The following is a 21,026-nucleotide window of genomic DNA, read 5'->3' as shown; positions in this document are numbered from 1 at the left end:
GGCGTATGTGCGGTATGTGGTATTTTGGGGAACTCACTAAGCATTCATGCTTACAGTGTTATGTGTTTTGTGTTTCAGGTACTAGCGAGGATCGCGGGAAGGCACCGGCTTGATCAGTACACACTTGCAGATGTCATGTTTTTGAGATCTTGGGTTATGGATTATGTTATGTATTTTGTGGAAACAGTGGATACTTGACTTTTGGATGATTTAATAATGAAATGTTTTATTAAAAAATTAAATGAAAAATTGTTTTAAATTTTACGGTGTTACAAATTGGTATCAAAGCCTTGGTTTGAGGGATTCGGATTCACCTTCGGGTGTATTTGAACTCAAACTGAGGATTCGAGAAATTTTTCATAAGATAACCAATTTTTCTGAAAAGTAAAAGAATTGAAAAGATACGCAAGGAAGCAGTGTGAACGATCAGCCAACGCCCGAACGGTGATTTCCAAAAATACCCTTACATTTTGTGTTATGAGATATATTGAAATGTGATATGCATGCTAGAGTAGGCTAGGTATTCATATTAGGACTAGAGTGGCCTAATTTGTGATGCCTTAGCCTAGGAAGATTTCTGTTGCCATGAGATGCTTTAGAGTAAGTAGGTAGCAGTGAGGTGCTATGAGAGTCTACAAAAGGGTAGTTTATGTGTGTAAAGAGATAGAGTACTTGTGACTTGGGATCCGAGGAGGAGGACTTGGGTGGATGCTGATGCGGTGTGGATGGTAGTATTGGGCCCGTACTACTGAAGACACCGGGTCAGTGCACAGTCCAAGTAAGAATCCTTAGGGTACCAAGGAACAAGTAGGGTGGGTTTATCGAGTGTAAGTATACTCGAGCGAGTTCCTGATATTTTTATGTTGTATTACAGAGGTAGATCATGGTTGGGACACGCCACACACCAGAGAGCAGTGGGACGAGTGATGAGGAGATCTGTAGGATCATCCACGAGGAGGTGGCTGCGGCCATCAGGGCTGAGATTCCAGAGATGTTCGGGTCTATTAAGACCACCTTGATTGAGACTTTTGATGAGCGGTATGCTGATCTTTCTATTAAGGTTTAAAGGAACCCAGTTGAGTGTTAGAAGGGTTTTAGAGGGTCCAAGGGAGTGGCCCAATGTGTTGGACTTAGCCATAGACCTGGAGTTCATAGGACTCAACGAGCGCATAAGCAGACTCGGCGAGTCCAAGGCAATCTCCCACCATTGAAGATGAACTTGACAAGTTGTTCATACAACTCGACGAGTCAAGGTCAGGACTTGTTCATTGGATGGGGATGAACTCGACGAGTTGTTCATACAACTCGGCGAGTCGGATGAAGGTTCATTCAGGTTATTTTAGAAGTAGGACTCGTCGAGTCATTGCTAAACTCGACGAGTAGAGGCGTGAAGAGGGTCAGATGAAAGGATAGGGACTCGACGAGTTGGCGACCCAACTCGGAGAGTCAGGTCAACTAAAAGTTGACTTTGATTTTGACTTGGTCAGGGGTAAAATAGTCATTTTACTCTAAGAGCAGCTATCAGTGTCTGACTAAGTATTTTATGGGAATTATAGCCGGAGGACCACTGGAGCAGCAGTCAGACATCTGCAGATCATCTTTTCAGCAGTCAGCCTTACGAGGTGAGTTACCTTCCAGTAGCGGTAGGTCTAAGGCACCAATGTCGGCCCACCAGTATGAGTCGTATGTTAGATGACTGTCTTTGTGATATTCATCTAGGTTTGCTACTACCTGATATGTTATGTGCTAGTATGATATGATGTTATATGCTAGTAGCAGTAGGGGAGATAGTCCCCAAGATTTCCGGTCAATAGGTCCAAAAGGGGGTAGTCATACCCAGTCATGCTAGATAGAATACGATTATGTGTTACATGTTATGTGGTAGTAGTAGAGGGGTGAAATAGTCCCCAGTATCCGGTCGAGAGGACCGAAGGGGAGGCCAGCACCCAGATATGCTAGGCAATATCCGGTCAAGAGGGCCGAAGGGGAGGCCAGCACCCAGATATGCTAGGCAGTATCCGGTCGAGAGGACCGAAGGGGGGGCCAGCACCCAGATATGTCTGACAGTATATGCATGTTATGCGATTATATGGTATGTGGTACGATAGGGGAACTCACTAAGCTTCGTGCTTACAGTTTTTAGTTTTGTTTCAGGTACCTCTTCAGCGAAAGGGAAGGAGCTGGCACGGTAGCTGCACATCATACACACATACGTTGGATTTCCGCATTATGAGATTCTTGGGAATGTACTTTGATTTATTTTACTTTTGACAAAATGGTTTTATGGTGGCATGCTTTGGATCATTGACATATTGGTTGTGACATGAGATATCATTATGAATGTTTTTATACCATTGGTTTTTTTATGTTATAAATTATAAAAAAAAAATGAAATTTTGGCCTTGAATTTTGGGATGTTACACACATACTAATCATATTTGATTCACATGTAAATCACATATGATTCAAATGTAAATCACATGCGATTCACATGTAAATCATATGTGATTCACATGTGATTCATATGTGAATCGCATGTGATTTACATATGATGTCATATGTAAATGTGATTCATATGTGAATTGTATGTGATTTATATGTGAATAGCATGTGATTCATATGTTAATCACATGAAAATCACATATGTATTTTTGTGAGTGTTTTTGCATTAATCTTTTTTTTATTTTCTTGTAGATTTGGAAGAAATTGTGGTGAATATTGAAGAGGTGAAAAATGATAAATTGAAGAAAATAAGGAAATACTGACACGAAGACATGAAAACGCTTTGAAATTTGTAGCATTTTTTATATTTTATTTTGTATTGAATAAAATATTTGTACTATTATGTTTATAGATTAATTAATAAAAATGAGATTTTTTTTATTTACTTACGAATATTATAGTATAAGAAATATACATATGTGCATTTGAAAAGATATGCATATATGCACCTAAAAATTTACTTTTTTTTTTTTTAAAATGCAGTTTTTTTTTTAAATTGCAGTTTTTTTCAATGCAGTTTTTTTTGAAAAAAAAATATAATTTTCTTTAAAATTTTGCAGTTTTTTTGAAAAAAAATGCAATTACTTTATTTAAAAATACAGTTTTTTTTAAAAAAAAAATGCAGTTTTTTTAAAAAAAAATATTTTCTTCAATTTTTTTTCAAAAATTTTTGTTTTCTATAAAAAATTAAAAAAATCTGAATTTTCTTTTAAAAAAACAAAAACTACTATATTTAAAAATATATATATGAAAATTTGATTTATGATGTAAATTTTTAGACATTTATATTAATATATTAAATAACACAAAAAAATTAAACATTAAATGAGATTGTTAAGATGTCTTTAATGAATTATTTTTGATCCAACGCTCAACTTGTAGCTTTCCAGTTTTCGGTAACTATGAGTTCTCAACCGATCTCACCCTATATATATATATATATATATATATATATATATATATATATATATATATATATATATATATATATATATATATATATATACATGTGTGTGTGTATATATATATATATACACACACATACACACACACAATGTTTTATTTCTATTCATCAATCATTTTGACCATTCTAACGGACTCTAAATAGAATCTAGTTATCAAATAGATTGTTCCTCCATGACAAAACATCAAATTACTTGAAAAAAGTGCATACAATATCATGACAAAAAAATAATAAAAAAATAAACCATATTCATCCATGAAAAAAAAAACATCAAATTACTTTAAAAAAAAAAAAAAAAATATTAAACTAAAACATCAAAGTTCTTCTCACTTGTCCATCTTTAATACCAACTTTAGAAATCCTTATGAGTTGCCACAAAAAAACTAGTAATCATGTTTTTGCCTCTCTATGCTTGAATCACCTTTATCAATTGAGCTCTTTGATTGTAAGTTACTCTCATTTGTTTGAGCAATGTAGATCATTGCATAATTCCTTACTTTAGTCTTACTAGACCCCCACATGTCTTCCAACTATTTGGCCCTAGTTTCTTCATCAACATATCAACAAGCCTTTTCAACATTAATGAATGACTTTCTTTCATTATGTTTCTTGATCTCTTCTTCAAAATAGGATGCAAAATATGTTGTATGAAATCTTTAGAGGTGGGGTGGATGTTTGCTATTGTGAATCTAAATAATGAAGAAATAGTGAAAGAGATTGTAACATCCCGACTTCCAGGTATGAGATTTATTCCTTAAAAGGCAAATTTCCCTTGAAACTCGTCGAGTTGATGGCCTCAACTCGACGTGTTGAAGGCTTTTGGGATGCACATATTTTTGGACCAACTCAACGAGTTGGTGGCTGATTAAGAGACCCTAAGTTTTAAGGTGTTGCACCCTATTTAAAGGCTTTATACCCTTTGGGTGGCCTCCTTATCAGTGTCTTCTGTCCAGAAAAATCTAGTCCGCGCATCCTCTCCCATATTTGTGTGTGTGAGAGCTTGAAGAGTGATTTCTTGGTGTTCTTTTGAAGGAGCTTGAAGTTTGAGGTGGCTTGATTGAAAGGAAGTCTATAGATCCAGAACCTACTCTTTTGTTACAATCATTATGAGGTATAAAGTCGACACCTTGCTTATCTATTGCTTAGCTTCCTTGGAAGTTTATTGTCATATTTGGCTTATTTTTTGGATTGTTCATGGGTTGAGTATTTCATGAAGTTATCACTTCAGATCTAGACGTTTTATGGCCTCATTGGACTTAAAGTTTCAAGCTTTATCAAGTTCTAGGCCTCCTTCATGCTTTAGGTCCCTTATTAAGCCTTCCTTGAGTTTTGGAGCCTCTTGGTGACATGCATGGACGTAAAGTTAGCAACTTTACTTGGTTTTCCAGCTCTTAGGTATCAAATCTACATTTTAAAGTGTTAGACTTGATGAAAAAGGACTGAATGTGCTTAGTTGGGAAAACTCGGCGAGTTCTCCAGCCAACTCAACGAGTTGGCTAGGGTTTTCCCGCTTCTCTGGATATTGTAGGAACTCGACGAGTTGGTAGGTGCACTCGACGAGTTGGGTCAACATCGACTGTTGACTTTGACTTTGACCATGGTTGACCAAGTTTGACTTTTAAGGGCATTTTGGGTATTTTGGGGTTTTGATAGAAATGGTCACATGGTAGTTGTACGCATTTGAGTCCGGAGCTGAGATTTGGAGTTGGATCTTATCAGTCAGCACTACTTGTGAGGTAAGTGTTCCTGAAACGACCCAAAAAAAATACGACCCAAAAATTTTGTTTTTAATATAATCAAAACTGCAATCAGAGCGTCATATAATAAAACCACACGTGATGTATTCCAAAACACAATAAAATACTGTGCGGAAAACTATGTCATACTACATCAGATCAAACATCTAATCAATCCCAGGCTAAATCTGAGGCGGTGGTGTGTGCGATGCCGTCATCCAGAGCTCCTCCCTTTGCTTGCGGAACTACCTGAAACCAAAACTGAAGCTGTAAGCACGAAGCTTAGTGAGCTCCCCCAAATTACCACATACCATACAATAATATATCAAGCACATACGGGGCCTTGCCCCCTCCATCGGACCGAAGTCCGAAGCTGACTGACCGGGACCTTATCCCCTACATCGGACCGAAGTCCGAAGCTGACATCGGGCCGAAGTCCGAAGCTAACCGGGACCTTGTCCCCTACATCGAACCGAAGTCCGAAGCTGACATCGGGCCGAAGTCCGAAGCTAACCGGGACCTTGTCCCCTACATCGAACCGAAGTCCGAAGCTGACATCGGACCGAAGTCCAAAGCTGACTGATCATAGCATAACATATTCCTAACATGAACACACATAATCTTGTCTGAGCCACAAAGGCATCAAACATGCTAACTACTGCATCACATAACATCCGGATACTACTGCTAGCTAAACGGGCCGGCATGGTGGCCTTAGACCCGTTCCTACTGAAAAGGGAACTCACCTCGAAAACTGGCGGCTGAGTGTGTGTGCCTGAAAGCTACCGGCTGCTGCTTCCGAAACTCCTCGGCTACAAGTCCATGAACACACTCAATCAAATACTAAACACTGCACTTGGGGTAAAACGACTCTTTTACCCTTGGTCAAAGTCAACTTACTGATGGGGCTGACTCGCCGAGTTGGGCCACCCAACTCGCCGAGTCCTACTCTCACTTCTCAACTCTACATGCTGCTACTCGTCGAGTGTGGCATCGACTCGACGAGTACCCTCTTGATCCAAGAACTCAGATGATCTTCATCCGACTCGCCGAGTCAGATGAACAGACTCGACGAGTTGTTCTTAATCCTCAAGGAGATTGCCTTGGACTCGCCGATTTGTATGAACAAACTCGCCGAGTCCCTCCATTACTGAGTCTACTCTTAACTCGCTGAGTCCACTCCCTAACTCACCTCGTACACTCGACACTGAAGAAACTGAAGAACTCGGGACTCGCGACCTGACTCGTCGAGTCGTTCCTCCGACTCGCCGAGTCGCCGCCATGCAACATATTTTTACTCGATTTCTCTTGAATCCAACACATGCAAAAGATAGATCTAGGTCCATTAAGCTGTTTTACCACGTAAAGTTTCCAACTTTACGTGCACAACCGCATGAATGAGGGAAATAAGACTAAAATATGCACAAAAAGGGTAGATCCATGGCTAATAAGCAATGTAACTCCAAAAAGACAGTGGATCTGGACTCTTCAACACCCCAACACTCAGATCCAAAGGTATTTCGGCTCAATAACACAATCAAGCAAGCATGAAGCTTGGAACAAGCATCAAATAGCCCTTAAAAGAGCTCTAATGGAAGTTTAAGCATGAAACCAGAAGGGAACTCCGAAAATACCTCAATAAGTTCACCCTTGACCTTGGATCTTGGCACTAGAACACGTTTCCTTGCTTCCTTCTTCTTCTCCTTCTTCACTCCTTCACAAAATGGGACAAGATCACATATAAGCTCACAAGAGGAAAGTTTAGGGTTTCTCACAGTGCTCTCAGGGGGAAAGTGACGAGATGGAGGCTATAATGGGGTTTAAATAGTGAGCAAACCCGGGGAGTTAGGGTTTCACCCAGACGGACGGACTCGCCGAGTCCAGGATATGGACTCGCCGAGTCGCCGGCTCCCGCGTGCACAAGATGCGCGACCCGACTCGGCGAGTCAGGCAAGAACTCGCCGAGTCCCTCTTGAAAACTTAGCCCAAAACAAATTAATTAACATACCGGAAACGGGTCGTTACAATTCTCCCCCACTTGTTTCAGACTTCGTCCTCGAAGTCTGCTACGGCTGGATCTGCGAATAACTCCGGGTAGTGCGTTCTCATTTCTTCTTCAGCCTCCCATGTCCACTCAGACCCCTTCCGATGCTGCCACTGCACCTTTACCAGCTGAATTACCTTGTTCCTCAAGGTCTTGGTCTTCCGTTCCAAAATTGCTATCGGCTTCTCGATATAATTCAAGCCGCTATCGACTTGGATATCCTCCAAGGGAACGACCGCTGTCTCGTCCACTAGACACTTCCTCAACTGCTACACGTGGAAGGTGTTGTGTATCAAACTGAGCTCCTCAGGAAGATCTAACCGGTAAGCAACCCGACCCACCCGGGCCACAACCCTGAAAGGACCAATAAATCTGGGGCCCAATTTGCCCCTCTTCCGGAATCTGATGACACCTTTCCAAGGTGAGACTTTCAGAAGAACCATGTCTCCTACCTGGAACTCCAAGTCTGAACGCCTCTTGTCGGCGTAGCTCTTCTGCCGACTCTGCGCAGTCTGCAGTCTACTACGGACCTGCTGGATCAGTTCCGTCGTCTTGAGCACCACTTCAGTGCTCCCCATAACCCGCTGACCGACCTCGCCCCAACAAATCGGGGTCCTGCACTTCCTGCCATATAACATCTCAAAAGGAGGTCGATCAATGCTCGCATGATAGCTGTTGTTATACGAGAATTCCGCTAAGGGAAGATACGTATCCCAACAGCCCCCAAAATCCAGAACGCATGCCCTAAGCATGTCCTCGAGAGTCTGAATCGTCCTCTCGCTCTGCCCGTCAGTCTGAGGATGAAAAGCGGTGCTGAAATGGAGACGAGTACCCATCTCGTCGTGAAACCGCTTCCAGAATCTGGACGTGAAGCGAACATCTCGGTCCGACACTACCGATACCGGCACTCCATGACGTGCCACAATCTCTCGCACATAGATATCGGCTAACCTTTCCGCCGATATACTCTCCTGGATCGGGATAAAATGGGCACTCTTCGTCAACCGATCCACCACTACCCATATCGAATCTACTCCACGTGCGGTCCTGGGAAGTTTGGTGATAAAATCCATGGTGATGTCCTCCCATTTCCACACGGGAATATCCAACGGCTGCATCTTGCCGTGAGGTCTCTGGTGCTCCGCCTTGACCTTTCGGCAGGTCAGGCACCTCTCAACGTACCAAGCGACGTCCCGCTTCATGCAGGGCCACCAATAATCAGGTCGAAGATCCCGATACATCTTCGTCGCCCCTGGATGGATAGAAAATCGAGACTTATGAGCCTCGTCCATCAATACCTGCCGTACCCCACCCCAGTACGGTACCCACACCCTACCATGAAGCGTCATCAAACCCCGACTGTCGTAGTCGAACGAAGCTACTCGACCCACTATCCTCTCGCACTTCTGCCTCTCCTCCTTGAGACCCTCCATCTGAGCCTCCTTAATCCGCTCCAACAAAGGAGTGATTACCGTCATCCTCATACACAAATCCCTGATAGGGGCCGCCGACACCTTGCGGCTCAGGGCATCGGCCACCACGTTGGCCTTCCCTGGATGATACAGGATCTCACAGTCATAGTCCTTTAGCACGTCCAACCATCTCCTCTGTCTCATATTCAAGCTAGGCTGATCCATAAGGTATCGCAAACTCTTGTGGTCCGTGTAGATAGTACAGCGGACCCCATACAGATAATGTCTCCAAATCTTGAGGGCAAATACAACTGCCCCCAGCTCCAAGTCATGGGTAGGATAATTAGCCTCGTGAGGCTTCAACTGTCTCGAGGCATAAGCCACCACGTGGCCTCGCTGCATCAACACTGCTCCCATACCTGTGATCGAAGCATCACAATAGACCACGAAATCCTCAACACCCTCTGGCAAGGTGAGGATCGGAGCCTCGCACAATCTCTGCCTGAGAGTCTCGAACGCCGCCTGCTGCTCAGGCCCCCAACGAAAAACTACCGACTTCTTGGTTAGTCGGGTGAGCGGCACTGCTATCTTGGAGAAATCCTGAATAAACCTCCGATAGTACCCTGCCAATCCTAGGAAGCTCCGAATCTCAGATGGAGACCTCGGGACCTCCCACTGCATCACGGCCTCAATCTTGGCCGGGTCAACCAAAATACCCTTCTGATTAACGAGATGCCCAAGAAACTGCACCTCGCGTAACCAGAACTCGCACTTGGAGAACTTAGCGAACAGTCTCTCCCTCCTCAAAGTCTCCAACACCTCCCGCAGATGCCCCTCGTGCTGTCCCTGCGTCTTGGAATACACCAAGATGTCATCGATGAACACTATCACTGACCGATCCAGCATCGGTCTGCACACGCGGTTCATGAGATCCATGAACGCGGCTGGGGCATTGGTGAGCCCAAATGGCATCACCACAAACTCATAATGGCCATACCGGGTCCTGAAAGCAGTCTTCTGAACATCCTCATCCCTGACCCTCATCTGGTGGTAACCGGAGCGTAGGTCGATCTTGGAGAACCAAGACGCTCCCTGGAGCTGATCAAACAAGTCATCTATCCTCGGAAGTGGGTAACGGTTCTTCACCGTTACCTTGTTCAACTCCCGGTAATCAATACACATCCGATGCGACCCGTCTTTCTTCCTCACAAATAAGATCGGCGCTCCCCAAGGCGAACTGCTCGGTCTAATGAAACCCTTGTCTAACAGCTCCTGAAGCTGTGTAGACAACTCCTGCATCTCAGGGGGAGCAAGTCGATATGGTGCTTTGGCTATCGGAGCCGCACCAGGAACCAGGTCGATCCTGAACTCAACCTGCCTCTCAGGAGGTATCCCCGGCAAATCCTCGGGAAACACATCCGGGTAATCTCGAACAATAGGAACATCATCGATCGTCGTCTTGCCCTTATCCCGGGCATCCAAGACGTAGGCTACATAACCGGCGCAACCCTGCTGCACGTAGCGCCTCGCCCTAGCGGCAGAGCAGAAGGTCAATCCTCGCTGGGGCCTCTCGCCCTGAACCACTATCTCTCCCCCACTGGGAGCGCGAACCCTCACTAGCTGAAGCTCACAATCAATCACCGCCCCATTGGGGCTTAGCCAATCCATTCCCACAATAACTTTATTCCCGCGCAGGGGAATCGGAACCAAATCCACTGAAAACTGCTCCTCAAATATCTGAAGGGAACACCCTCTATATACTTTGTCGACCCTCACGGTCCTATCATCTGCTACCTCAACCTCTAACGGACAATCCAGTTCCCCCGGAGCTCTGCTAAATCTCTTGCTAAGCGCAAGCGATACAAAAGATCGGGTGGCCCCCGAGTCAAACAATACCAAAGCAGGGATGCCGTTCACCGAGAACGACCCTAAATAAAGCGTACCATCAAATAATATTCAAACGATATATTAATAATTAAGAGATGAAAGAAATATACATACCCGTCACCACATCAGGAGTCGCTCGCGCCTCCTCTGTTGTCATCTGAAATGCCCTGCTCTTCGCCACCGGCGCATCAGCTCGGCCCTGACGGCCATCTGTGATCCTCAAAGTAGCAGGGGCGGGTGCATGCACCTTCCCTGCTGCAGCTAAACTGGGACACTGGGACTTTTTATGTCCCCTCTGATTGCACTGAAAGCAAATCAGGTCTGACGCAGCAACGACAGCAGCAGGAGCCGTACAATCCCTACTCAAATGTCCAACCCGACCGCACTTGAAGCAGCCGGAACTCCCTGCCTTGCACGCTCCCTCGTGCATCTTCCCACACCTACCACATCGACCGTAGCTCGGCTGTCCCCTGGACCTATGATCCGAAACCCTGGGCTTTTTGCCCGAACCACCCGAACCCGAAACCGCCTCCGGTTTCCTCTTCTTCTCCATCTCGAGATCAATCTCTCTCTCCCGAGCTCTAGCAATCATGTCGTCCAGTGTTTTGCAACTGGACCGGCTCACAAACATACGAATGTCGCTCCGCAACATCTCGTGATAACGGGCCTTCTTCATCTCCTCGTCTGCTGCATACTGAGGAACAAGAAGGGCCCGCTCCCTGAACTTGGCGGTGATCTCCGCCACTGTCTCGGTAGTCTGGGTCAGATCCTGGAACTCCCTGGCTAACTGTTGTACCTCAATGACCGGTGCGAACTCCGCTCTGAACCTGGTAGAAAAATCAGCCCAGGTCATGGCATCCAATGCCGCATCATCCCCGATGGTATGCCCTACCTCCTCCCACCAGTCACGTGCCCTGTCCTTCAGGAGACAGGACGCCAATCTGACCTTGTCCCCCTCGGGACATCTGCTAGAACGGAATGCGTTGGCCACATCCGCCAACCACCTGGTACTCGCTATGGGGTCCCGTGCCCCGTGGTAGTCAGGAGCCCCGCACGCCCTGAACTCCCTGAAAGTGAGTGTGCGCGACCCCATCACGGCCGCCATCTCAGTACGGAAGGTACTCAATCTCTCATCCATCATCTCCAAAATGCCCTCCTTGATCGAACCGAAGATCACAGGAGTCTGCTCAAGTATGATGCGAGTAATCTCAGAAGAAAGGAACTCTCTGGTCTGCTCATCCATCTGTCCGACCTCCGGGTCGGATCCCGATCCTGATCCTCCTCCGGCATCTGAACTGCCGGCTGCTGGCCTCGGACGCAAAACTACCATTCTGAACACATCATAACGATATCAGAACATTGAAATATTTCAAGGGATCATAATACGACTACTAGCTTCCTGGTCTAATCTTGGCCTTCCTTGATTCGAGTACGGATCCTCTGTTTCCAGTAGTATGGGCCCCTACTACCTTCCACATTTATCCGTACTTTCCTCAAGAACTGCCTCGACTTCCCCAAGTCACTTCTACCGCTGCTATTTTCTGCTACTCTCACCCTAGGCTTGCCCTAGAGAAAACTCGAGCTCAATACGACTGGTCCTCAGCTGCTGTAGGTCTCCTTGCACTGCCAGTTGGCCATCACCTGAACACCATCACATGTGATGAGGGTCGGATAATCCTTCAAGTAAAAGATCCGTCCCTACAACGGTTGGACTCAAACGAGAGCTGCGCAGTAGGGCCAGTTCCAGCACTCTGGGATTATTCAAACCTGATTACATGTGGTGTGACGTGTCCACCTAATGGCTAACTCCCATTACTCGGAATCCCACTAAGCACAAAGCAAGCAGCATTCGGACAAGGGAAACAGACTCACGCAAGCTATTCTTACAACAAGAAATTGCACTAGCATAGGATGCTAAGCTCACACTATCAGGCATAACCTAAACAGGCTATCCTACTGCTGTCTACTCAATTCTAGCATGCAATATTCATAGAGCTGTAACACATAAGCAGGCACATAAGGCATTCTCCTACACCCTTAGCCCTATCCTAGCATGCTGTTCTACTAAACTGAAATTGAACAAATAACTTGTATGGGTAATTTGGGAGTACTTACTTGAGCTCGGTTGACCGCATGCACACACTTCTATCTTAAAACAATTCTTTTCCTTCTAAGTGTTTTCAAAATTCTTTTGTAAAAACATTTTATTAAAGATCTTTTATTTCCCCTTAGTTTGAGTTCAGATACACCCGAGAGTGTATCCGAATCCCTCAAACCAGGGCTCTGATACCAACTTGAAACGACCCAAAAAAAATACGACCCAAAAATTTTGTTTTTAATATAATCAAAACTGCAATCAGAGCGTCATATAATAAAACCACACGTGATGTATTCCAAAACACAATAAAATACTGTGCGGAAAACTATGTCATACTACATCAGATCAAACATCTAATCAATCCCAGGCTAAATCTGAGGCGGTGGTGTGTGCGATGCCGTCATCCAGAGCTCCTCCCTTTGCTTGCGGAACTACCTGAAACCAAAACTGAAGCTGTAAGCACGAAGCTTAGTGAGCTCCCCCAAATTACCACATACCATACAATAATATATCAAGCACATACGGGGCCTTGCCCCCTCCATCGGACCGAAGTCCGAAGCTGACTGACCGGGACCTTATCCCCTACATCGGACCGAAGTCCGAAGCTGACATCGGGCCGAAGTCCGAAGCTAACCGGGACCTTGTCCCCTACATCGAACCGAAGTCCGAAGCTGACATCGGGCCGAAGTCCGAAGCTAACCGGGACCTTGTCCCCTACATCGAACCGAAGTCCGAAGCTGACATCGGACCGAAGTCCAAAGCTGACTGATCATAGCATAACATATTCCTAACATGAACACACATAATCTTGTCTGAGCCACAAAGGCATCAAACATGCTAACTACTGCATCACATAACATCCGGATACTACTGCTAGCTAAACGGGCCGGCATGGTGGCCTTAGACCCGTTCCTACTGAAAAGGGAACTCACCTCGAAAACTGGCGGCTGAGTGTGTGTGCCTGAAAGCTACCGGCTGCTGCTTCCGAAACTCCTCGGCTACAAGTCCATGAACACACTCAATCAAATACTAAACACTGCACTTGGGGTAAAACGACTCTTTTACCCTTGGTCAAAGTCAACTTACTGATGGGGCTGACTCGCCGAGTTGGGCCACCCAACTCGCCGAGTCCTACTCTCACTTCTCAACTCTACATGCTGCTACTCGTCGAGTGTGGCATCGACTCGACGAGTACCCTCTTGATCCAAGAACTCAGATGATCTTCATCCGACTCGCCGAGTCAGATGAACAGACTCGACGAGTTGTTCTTAATCCTCAAGGAGATTGCCTTGGACTCGCCGATTTGTATGAACAAACTCGCCGAGTCCCTCCATTACTGAGTCTACTCTTAACTCGCTGAGTCCACTCCCTAACTCACCTCGTACACTCGACACTGAAGAAACTGAAGAACTCGGGACTCGCGACCTGACTCGTCGAGTCGTTCCTCCGACTCGCCGAGTCGCCGCCATGCAACATATTTTTACTCGATTTCTCTTGAATCCAACACATGCAAAAGATAGATCTAGGTCCATTAAGCTGTTTTACCACGTAAAGTTTCCAACTTTACGTGCACAACCGCATGAATGAGGGAAATAAGACTAAAATATGCACAAAAAGGGTAGATCCATGGCTAATAAGCAATGTAACTCCAAAAAGACAGTGGATCTGGACTCTTCAACACCCCAACACTCAGATCCAAAGGTATTTCGGCTCAATAACACAATCAAGCAAGCATGAAGCTTGGAACAAGCATCAAATAGCCCTTAAAAGAGCTCTAATGGAAGTTTAAGCATGAAACCAGAAGGGAACTCCGAAAATACCTCAATAAGTTCACCCTTGACCTTGGATCTTGGCACTAGAACACGTTTCCTTGCTTCCTTCTTCTTCTCCTTCTTCACTCCTTCACAAAATGGGACAAGATCACATATAAGCTCACAAGAGGAAAGTTTAGGGTTTCTCACAGTGCTCTCAGGGGGAAAGTGACGAGATGGAGGCTATAATGGGGTTTAAATAGTGAGCAAACCCGGGGAGTTAGGGTTTCACCCAGACGGACGGACTCGCCGAGTCCAGGATATGGACTCGCCGAGTCGCCGGCTCCCGCGTGCACAAGATGCGCGACCCGACTCGGCGAGTCAGGCTAGAACTCGCCGAGTCCCTCTTGAAAACTTAGCCCAAAACAAATTAATTAACATACCGGAAACGGGTCGTTACAGTTCCTCACTATACTTGTTGGGAAGGAGGCACCAAGGCCGGCCCTTTTGGATTGTTATCATGATTATTGCATGATTGAATATTGTAGTGATCTGTTAGATCTGTATCTTAATAATTGGATGATGCTATGCTTTGTGATCTGTAAGATCTGTCTGATTTACTGGTTATATGTTTAATTATTATATATATGTCGAAATGTTATATGCGGTTGGGTTGAGGCGGACCTGCTTTGTGCAGAAGGCCAACAGACCCAGGGCATCCCGGATAGACTGTAGGCCAGTGGGGCGTACCAGTCAGGCCGAAGGCCCGGAGAGTGTACCAGATTGAATGTAGGTCGGTGAGTGTACCAGATTGAATGTAGGTCGGTTGGGGGAACTCACTAAGCTTCGGGCTTATAGTTTTGGATTATGTTTCAGGTACCTCAGAGGATCACAAGAAGGCGAAGACGTTATCGTGCACCTCCTCATATTTTGTTTCATGAATTCTTGGATTTCTCTGATGTTGAACTTATTTTGAAAACAATTTGTACACAATGATGGTTTTTGGATTTATGTAAAGTTTTAAAATTTTCAAAATTTTATGAATGTTACATAGATTAAAAGTATTATGTGATATACTAGGTATGTATGGCTGATGTATTACCTTTTATAAGACATTATTTCACTCTTATGTCTAACAGAGTCTATGTATGTATGATATTATGTTCGTCATTCCGTAAACAAGTAAAACTAGTGTTTAAACAATAAATACTATCTAGGTATATGAAGCAGCTCAAAAGGGTCTTTTAAGTGTCATAACTAATAATAGATCTAGTGATTTTATCCTTGTAAACAACCATAACCCACATAAATAAAAAAACACATTCTAAGATTACTTATTCTTAAGGTTCTAAAAACTTGCCATGGCACAACATAGCTCCAAGGCTTGTACTTGACGTTAAGCGTGGGTTGCGCATGATCTCACATCAGCTGGGAAAGGAACTAAACATTCCTTAAAAGGGGTATGGATACATTCTTTGTCACAACGTGTTTTAAAGTTGTGTGGGTAGCAGATCTTACAAGAAATATACAGCTAAGCATGCCCGGGTGAGAGCAATTCGATGATTGGTGACCCCCTAGGAAGTTTTCATGCCGGGAGCCCGACGCAAACAATATTGTGATATGTGCCATAGGGGGATGTTACAAATGGTATCATAGTTGGGGCATAGGTCGATGCGTTCGACGGGGATGTCGAACCCTATAATGAGGGGTGAAAGTGGATTGCGCCTGATCCTACATCGGCTTGGAAGGAGAACCAAGCATTTCCTTATAAGGGGTGTGGATACCTTCCTTGTCACAACGTGTTTTAAAGCTGTGAAGGCAACAGATCTCATAAGAACTTAGCAGTTAAGCCTGCCGAGGCGAGAGTAATTTAGGATGGGTGACCTCCTGGGAAGTTTTCGTGTTAGGAGCATAAAGCGGATAGTATTGTGATACGTGCAAGTGGGGGATGTTACAATGTTGGTGGTTTGTATCACTAATATTATTTAAGTGTAATGTAATTAATTTGTTGACGAATGCAATCTTAATAAACATTGAACAAGTAAGGGGCGGTGCAGAGTGCACACTTGTTTGAGTTTATTCTAGATTCAAAGTATAATGTCATTTAGGGGTGAAGTCCTTGAACCAATGGGGTCAGAGCAATTCCCCTAATAGGGAGTCCACGGGGCAGAGCCCCTGGTTGGTTTTGACCCTAACGTTGAACGTTGACTCTGATGGTTTAGCCTAACATGGAACTGTTTTGTGGCAGTCTCGTGACAGTTTTTGGAACTGCCTTATAACAGTTTCTTCGATTAGCTCCAAACAAGAGTGTTGTACCCATTTTTTGGTCATTAATGTGGTACCACCTCTATATCATATTTTCTTACATTCTTTGTTCCGGAAGATCATTGAATATTATCCAATTGAGAGATTTCTAGAGTATCATCGAAATACTTCAATTTGACAGTGCAAACACGACTTTCATTGAATCCAAGCAATCGAAATACCCTAGATTTCTAATAGTAGGTTTGAAGGTTGAAGGTTTAGGTTTTAATCTTTTTTTAGATGTTTGGATGTAGTTCGGTTTTTGCCAAAGGTTAAACATTTGGATGTTTCTTAAAAACGACCAATTTTAATATAAGCATTGTTTGCATAATCATCATCGTAAGTATCATGAAAGAAACAAATAGAAGAGTTCTCTGAAAGAATTTCGATTAGATAAGGATTTCATCTCAAAATTGTTTCTTGACCGGGGAGAAGAGAGATTGAACTAGAATGAGAGGAGAGAAAAAATTGAGAGATAGATTAGATTGAGAAATTAGGGTTCTTCATAGATTGGTGAAATAGATTAAGGAGAGAGAGAGAGAGAGAGAGAGAGAGAGAGAGAGAGAGATGTAAAATGACTAAAAGACCCTCATATGAGAGGCATGTGAGTTGAGTTAACGGATGGGACATAATGGGGTTATCTCTAAGGACCAAAACTATCATGAAACTTGTTGATAAGGACCAAATTTGCAATTTTGGCCCCACATAAACAAAAAACCCCAAAAAAGGACACCAAATTTGCAATTTGCTCTTTTGCTTACATGTTGACCATATAATTCAAATACATAGTATACAAATAAGTGATTAGGAACTAACACAACAAAATGGCAATACTCGACCAACATGTGACATTAACCCTACATAAAAATTACATATTCATAATCACAACCGGTTAAAAAACTTTAAACACAAATCAGTAACTACTCATCACAACTTGGTACTTCATTGTATTAGACATACCAACTAATTCTCACTTCAATTTCCCCATTTTCTGGTTTTGGAACAGTTTGTTTCCATCCAAGTTCTGTCTTCCTTTGAACCGAGTCCAAGGCACACATTTAAACCTAACAACCGAGTGCTCATTGACCAAACTGCCCTCCCTTGCTTTCCACGAAGGGGAGACCAAGGGCAACTTTGTTCGCTGCATGGGCTCATCGAACCCCTGGTGCTAGACGTTGACCGCCCTGGTTCCATTTTGACCGAACCAATAACTTGCAAACCCAATACAACTTCCTCCATGGAAGGCCGGTTTTTAGGGTCCGAATCAAGGCAACTTAGTATGAGCTCAGCTGCTTTACTAGCACCTTCTGAAGGGTAGTTTTGTCCCAAACGTGGATCCATAATTTTTTCCAATTTCTTTATATCAGTTAAAAAAGGTGTAGCCCATTCCACCAAGTTTTGCTTCATGCCATCTTGATTATAATCAGATGCGCGTAACCCTGTTATGATCTCCAACATCAACACCCCAAAACCATAAACATCACTCTTCACATATAAACGACCTGTAAATTACAATTTGCAAAAGACGAACATTTTTATAAAATCTTCCTGACAATGAGATATAACACCACCATTTTTATAAACTAACCAGTGGCAATATACTCAGGAGCCATGTAACCATAGGTGCCTGCTATGTCTGTTGAGACATGAGACTCTCCTTTGACAGGACCTGACTTTGCAAGTCCAAAATCGGAAAGCTTTGCATTGAACTCCTGATCGAAATGTAATTAGATATATGAATATTGATATGATAAAGATTTAAACTAAGATATCGAACATTAAAACATGAAATTTGATTGGTTTTTTACTTACCCCATCTAGTAAAATATTTGAGGACTTCACATCCCTACAAATGACATTATTTTCTGTAGTGTGCAAGAAAGCAAGGCCTTGAGCTGCTCCTGTGGCTATTTTAATCCTTGTGTCCCATGGAAGTGGTTCTACACCTTCTGAAAAATCCAATTTAAAACAGAAATTAATATACTGTTTATAAACTTAAAGATAGAATTTTTAAACACTTACCTCTGAAGAGTTGCATATCTAAACTTCCTTTTTGCATAAATTCATAAACAAGAAGAAACTCCTTGTTTTCCCAGCAATATCCAAAGAGTTTAACAATGTTTGGGTGGCTAAATGTTCCCAAGAATTTCACTTCTGCCTGTTATGAAAACACACAAGATTAACATTTTGATTTTCACTACCGTTTTGCAGTCCATAAAGAATATGTTACATGGATATGTTCCTACTTGCGTTAGAGATGGTGTATTGATGAATCATCAAATAAATATGTTCAATTATCTAAGTATGTAAGAATCAATTATCGAAGTATGTAAGAAAACATCATCTAATGAGTTTTCACAGAGTATATTTTAAAGAAACACAAACAAATACTGTTAGATGAAAAAAGCTCAACAAACCTGCCATTCATTAAGACCTTGAGTCCTGTTGGGGCTGGATCTCTTAATGGCCACAGCAAGCCCATCACCTGGCTTTCGTGGGGCAAATGTTACACTGTCCAACCACCCTTTGTAAACCTTCCCATAACCACCTTCTCCAAGAAACATCTCCTGCTTGAAATTCTTTGTTGCACTTTGTAGCTCAGAAAATGTAAACATCTTCAAGATTGGTATCTTTGTGTTAGCATTAGGTAGCAACACCTTCTGAGAACCAGTTGCAACACTTGTCTTTTTGTTGTAAATACTTTGTCCTAGTTTCTTTGTAGGAGAACTCATACGACTTTCTGAAACAATAATCAACATCCACAAAGAGAATTTATGAAAAAGATACAATAAAAGTACATAAAAAAAAAAAGTTTGAACTTTGAACTTACTTGGAGATTTAATCAAGAACAATGACCATGCTTTTTCAATAAACATGGCTCGTCCAATTTGTTTTCGATCACGAGCACTGGGCCCACTTTGCAGTGTCCATGCTAACACAAACTCAAGCCTAGCTACCACCTGACTCATTGTGGGTCGATCCTTTGAACGAGTAAGAACACATTCATATGCAATCCTCCCAAATTCTTTAACACAATTACCTGTTGTTTGTCCCTTTAAACATTGATCAATGATTTGATCAATCTTACCTTCTTTGATGCAGCTTTTAGCCCATACAGCTAGACTATGTTGCTGCTCATCTAATGTAAAATCCAGAGCAGGCCTACCACATAACACTTCCAATAACACCACACCAAATGCATACACATCAGACTTTCGTGTCAGTCTACAAGTTGAAAAATACTCAGCATCCATGTACCCAAATGTTCCTTTGATTTGGTCAGTATAAACATTAGTGGTCCCCACCAGATTTGCTGGACCAATCCTGGACAAGCCGAAGTCAGAAACTTTAGCTGCTAAATTCTCGTCCAACAAGATGTTTGAGCTCTTGATATCACGGTGTATGACTCTGGATCTGACACCTGTACCCGAATGAAGGTAGTCCAAACCACGAGCAGCACCTATGCAGATTTGGAGCGTTTGGACCCACGTCAGAAGAGAGGAATTACTTCCGTTAACTTTTCTTTTATGCAAATGATCCTCAAGACTTCCATTAGGCATGTATTCATAAACAATGATCATTTCTCTTTTATCGGATCCTTCATGGTATCCTAAAAGAGAGACGATGTGACTATGGCGAAACTTGGAAAGCATCTCAATCTCTGCCTTGAACTCGGTTACTCCTTGATTGGAGTCAAGATTCAACCTCTTAATAGCAACATCAATTCCTTCTTCCCCGAAGTCAATCTTACCTTTGTATACCTTCCCAAACCCTCCCTTTCCGATTACAAACGCATCATCAAAATCATTGGTGGCCAATTTGATTTCAGCAAGTGAAAAACATCGACATCTTTTATCCAGTAGCCGTGATGAAGATAAATCCTTCCTCTGATCATGTTCTTCTTCGTGTAGCGATAGTTGTTGATCCGATGATGATGATGACAGGGATGATTTCTTCTGCTCACCGTTGTCTTCCTCGTGTTGTTTCTGTAAATAATAAACAAGAATATCCAATACAGTAAGGAGAAATATAAGAGCTGTAGAAAAGTTCATGGTTCTTGGAGATATGGAGATATGGATCAGTCTGTAATGCAAAAAGATCGTTAGAGTTAGAGATTGAGATGATATAGTTGCAAGGGTTTAATGACTATTGAAGAAGTCAACATAATGGTTACCATCGATGGACCCATATATTAATTTATGTTGCTTTTAATTGACAAATTGGTCAGTTTTATTTACTATTCAACGATTGAGTCACTGCATGTGTCACTCCCATCAACGGAACTTCACATCATCGATCTAGTCCATGTAGTCGTTAATGAAGACATG

General features: G+C 43.2%; 1 protein-coding gene across 1 annotated transcript; it reads right to left on the bottom strand.

Moving 5' to 3' along the window:
* Positions 1 to 17,314: 17,314 nt before the first annotated feature.
* On the bottom strand, positions 17,315 to 20,831 carry LOC111889364 (receptor like protein kinase S.2). Its single transcript, XM_023885508.3, has 6 exons — positions 19,529 to 20,831; positions 19,116 to 19,438; positions 18,721 to 18,856; positions 18,511 to 18,647; positions 18,287 to 18,410; positions 17,315 to 18,200 (listed from the first exon to the last, which is right to left on the bottom strand). The coding sequence occupies exons 1-6, from the start codon at positions 20,748 to 20,750 to the stop codon at positions 17,674 to 17,676; spliced, it is 2,469 nt and encodes an 822-aa protein (XP_023741276.1). The 5' UTR covers positions 20,751 to 20,831; the 3' UTR covers positions 17,315 to 17,673.
* Between the last annotated feature and the right edge of the window lie 195 nt (positions 20,832 to 21,026).

Source organism: Lactuca sativa, chromosome 8, assembly GCF_002870075.4.
Source record: "Lactuca sativa cultivar Salinas chromosome 8, Lsat_Salinas_v11, whole genome shotgun sequence".
Lineage (NCBI taxonomy): Eukaryota > Viridiplantae > Streptophyta > Magnoliopsida > Asterales > Asteraceae > Lactuca > Lactuca sativa.
This window is presented reverse-complemented; position numbering and strand designations above follow the sequence as displayed.

What these genes read in the sequence shown, in the direction of transcription:
- LOC111889364 (XM_023885508.3), bottom strand. Translation starts at nt 20,750, where the DNA reads ATGAACTTTTCTACAGCTCTTATATTTCTCCTTACTGTATTGGATATT. An exon ending in GTTCTTGATTAAATCTCCAA is followed by an intron (nt 19,439 to 19,528) that starts GTAAGTTCAAAG and finishes TTATTGTTTCAG; the next exon opens with AAAGTCGTATGAGTTCTCCT. An exon ending in AGATATGCAACTCTTCAGAG is followed by an intron (nt 18,648 to 18,720) that starts GTAAGTGTTTAA and finishes TGGATTTTTCAG; the next exon opens with AAGGTGTAGAACCACTTCCA.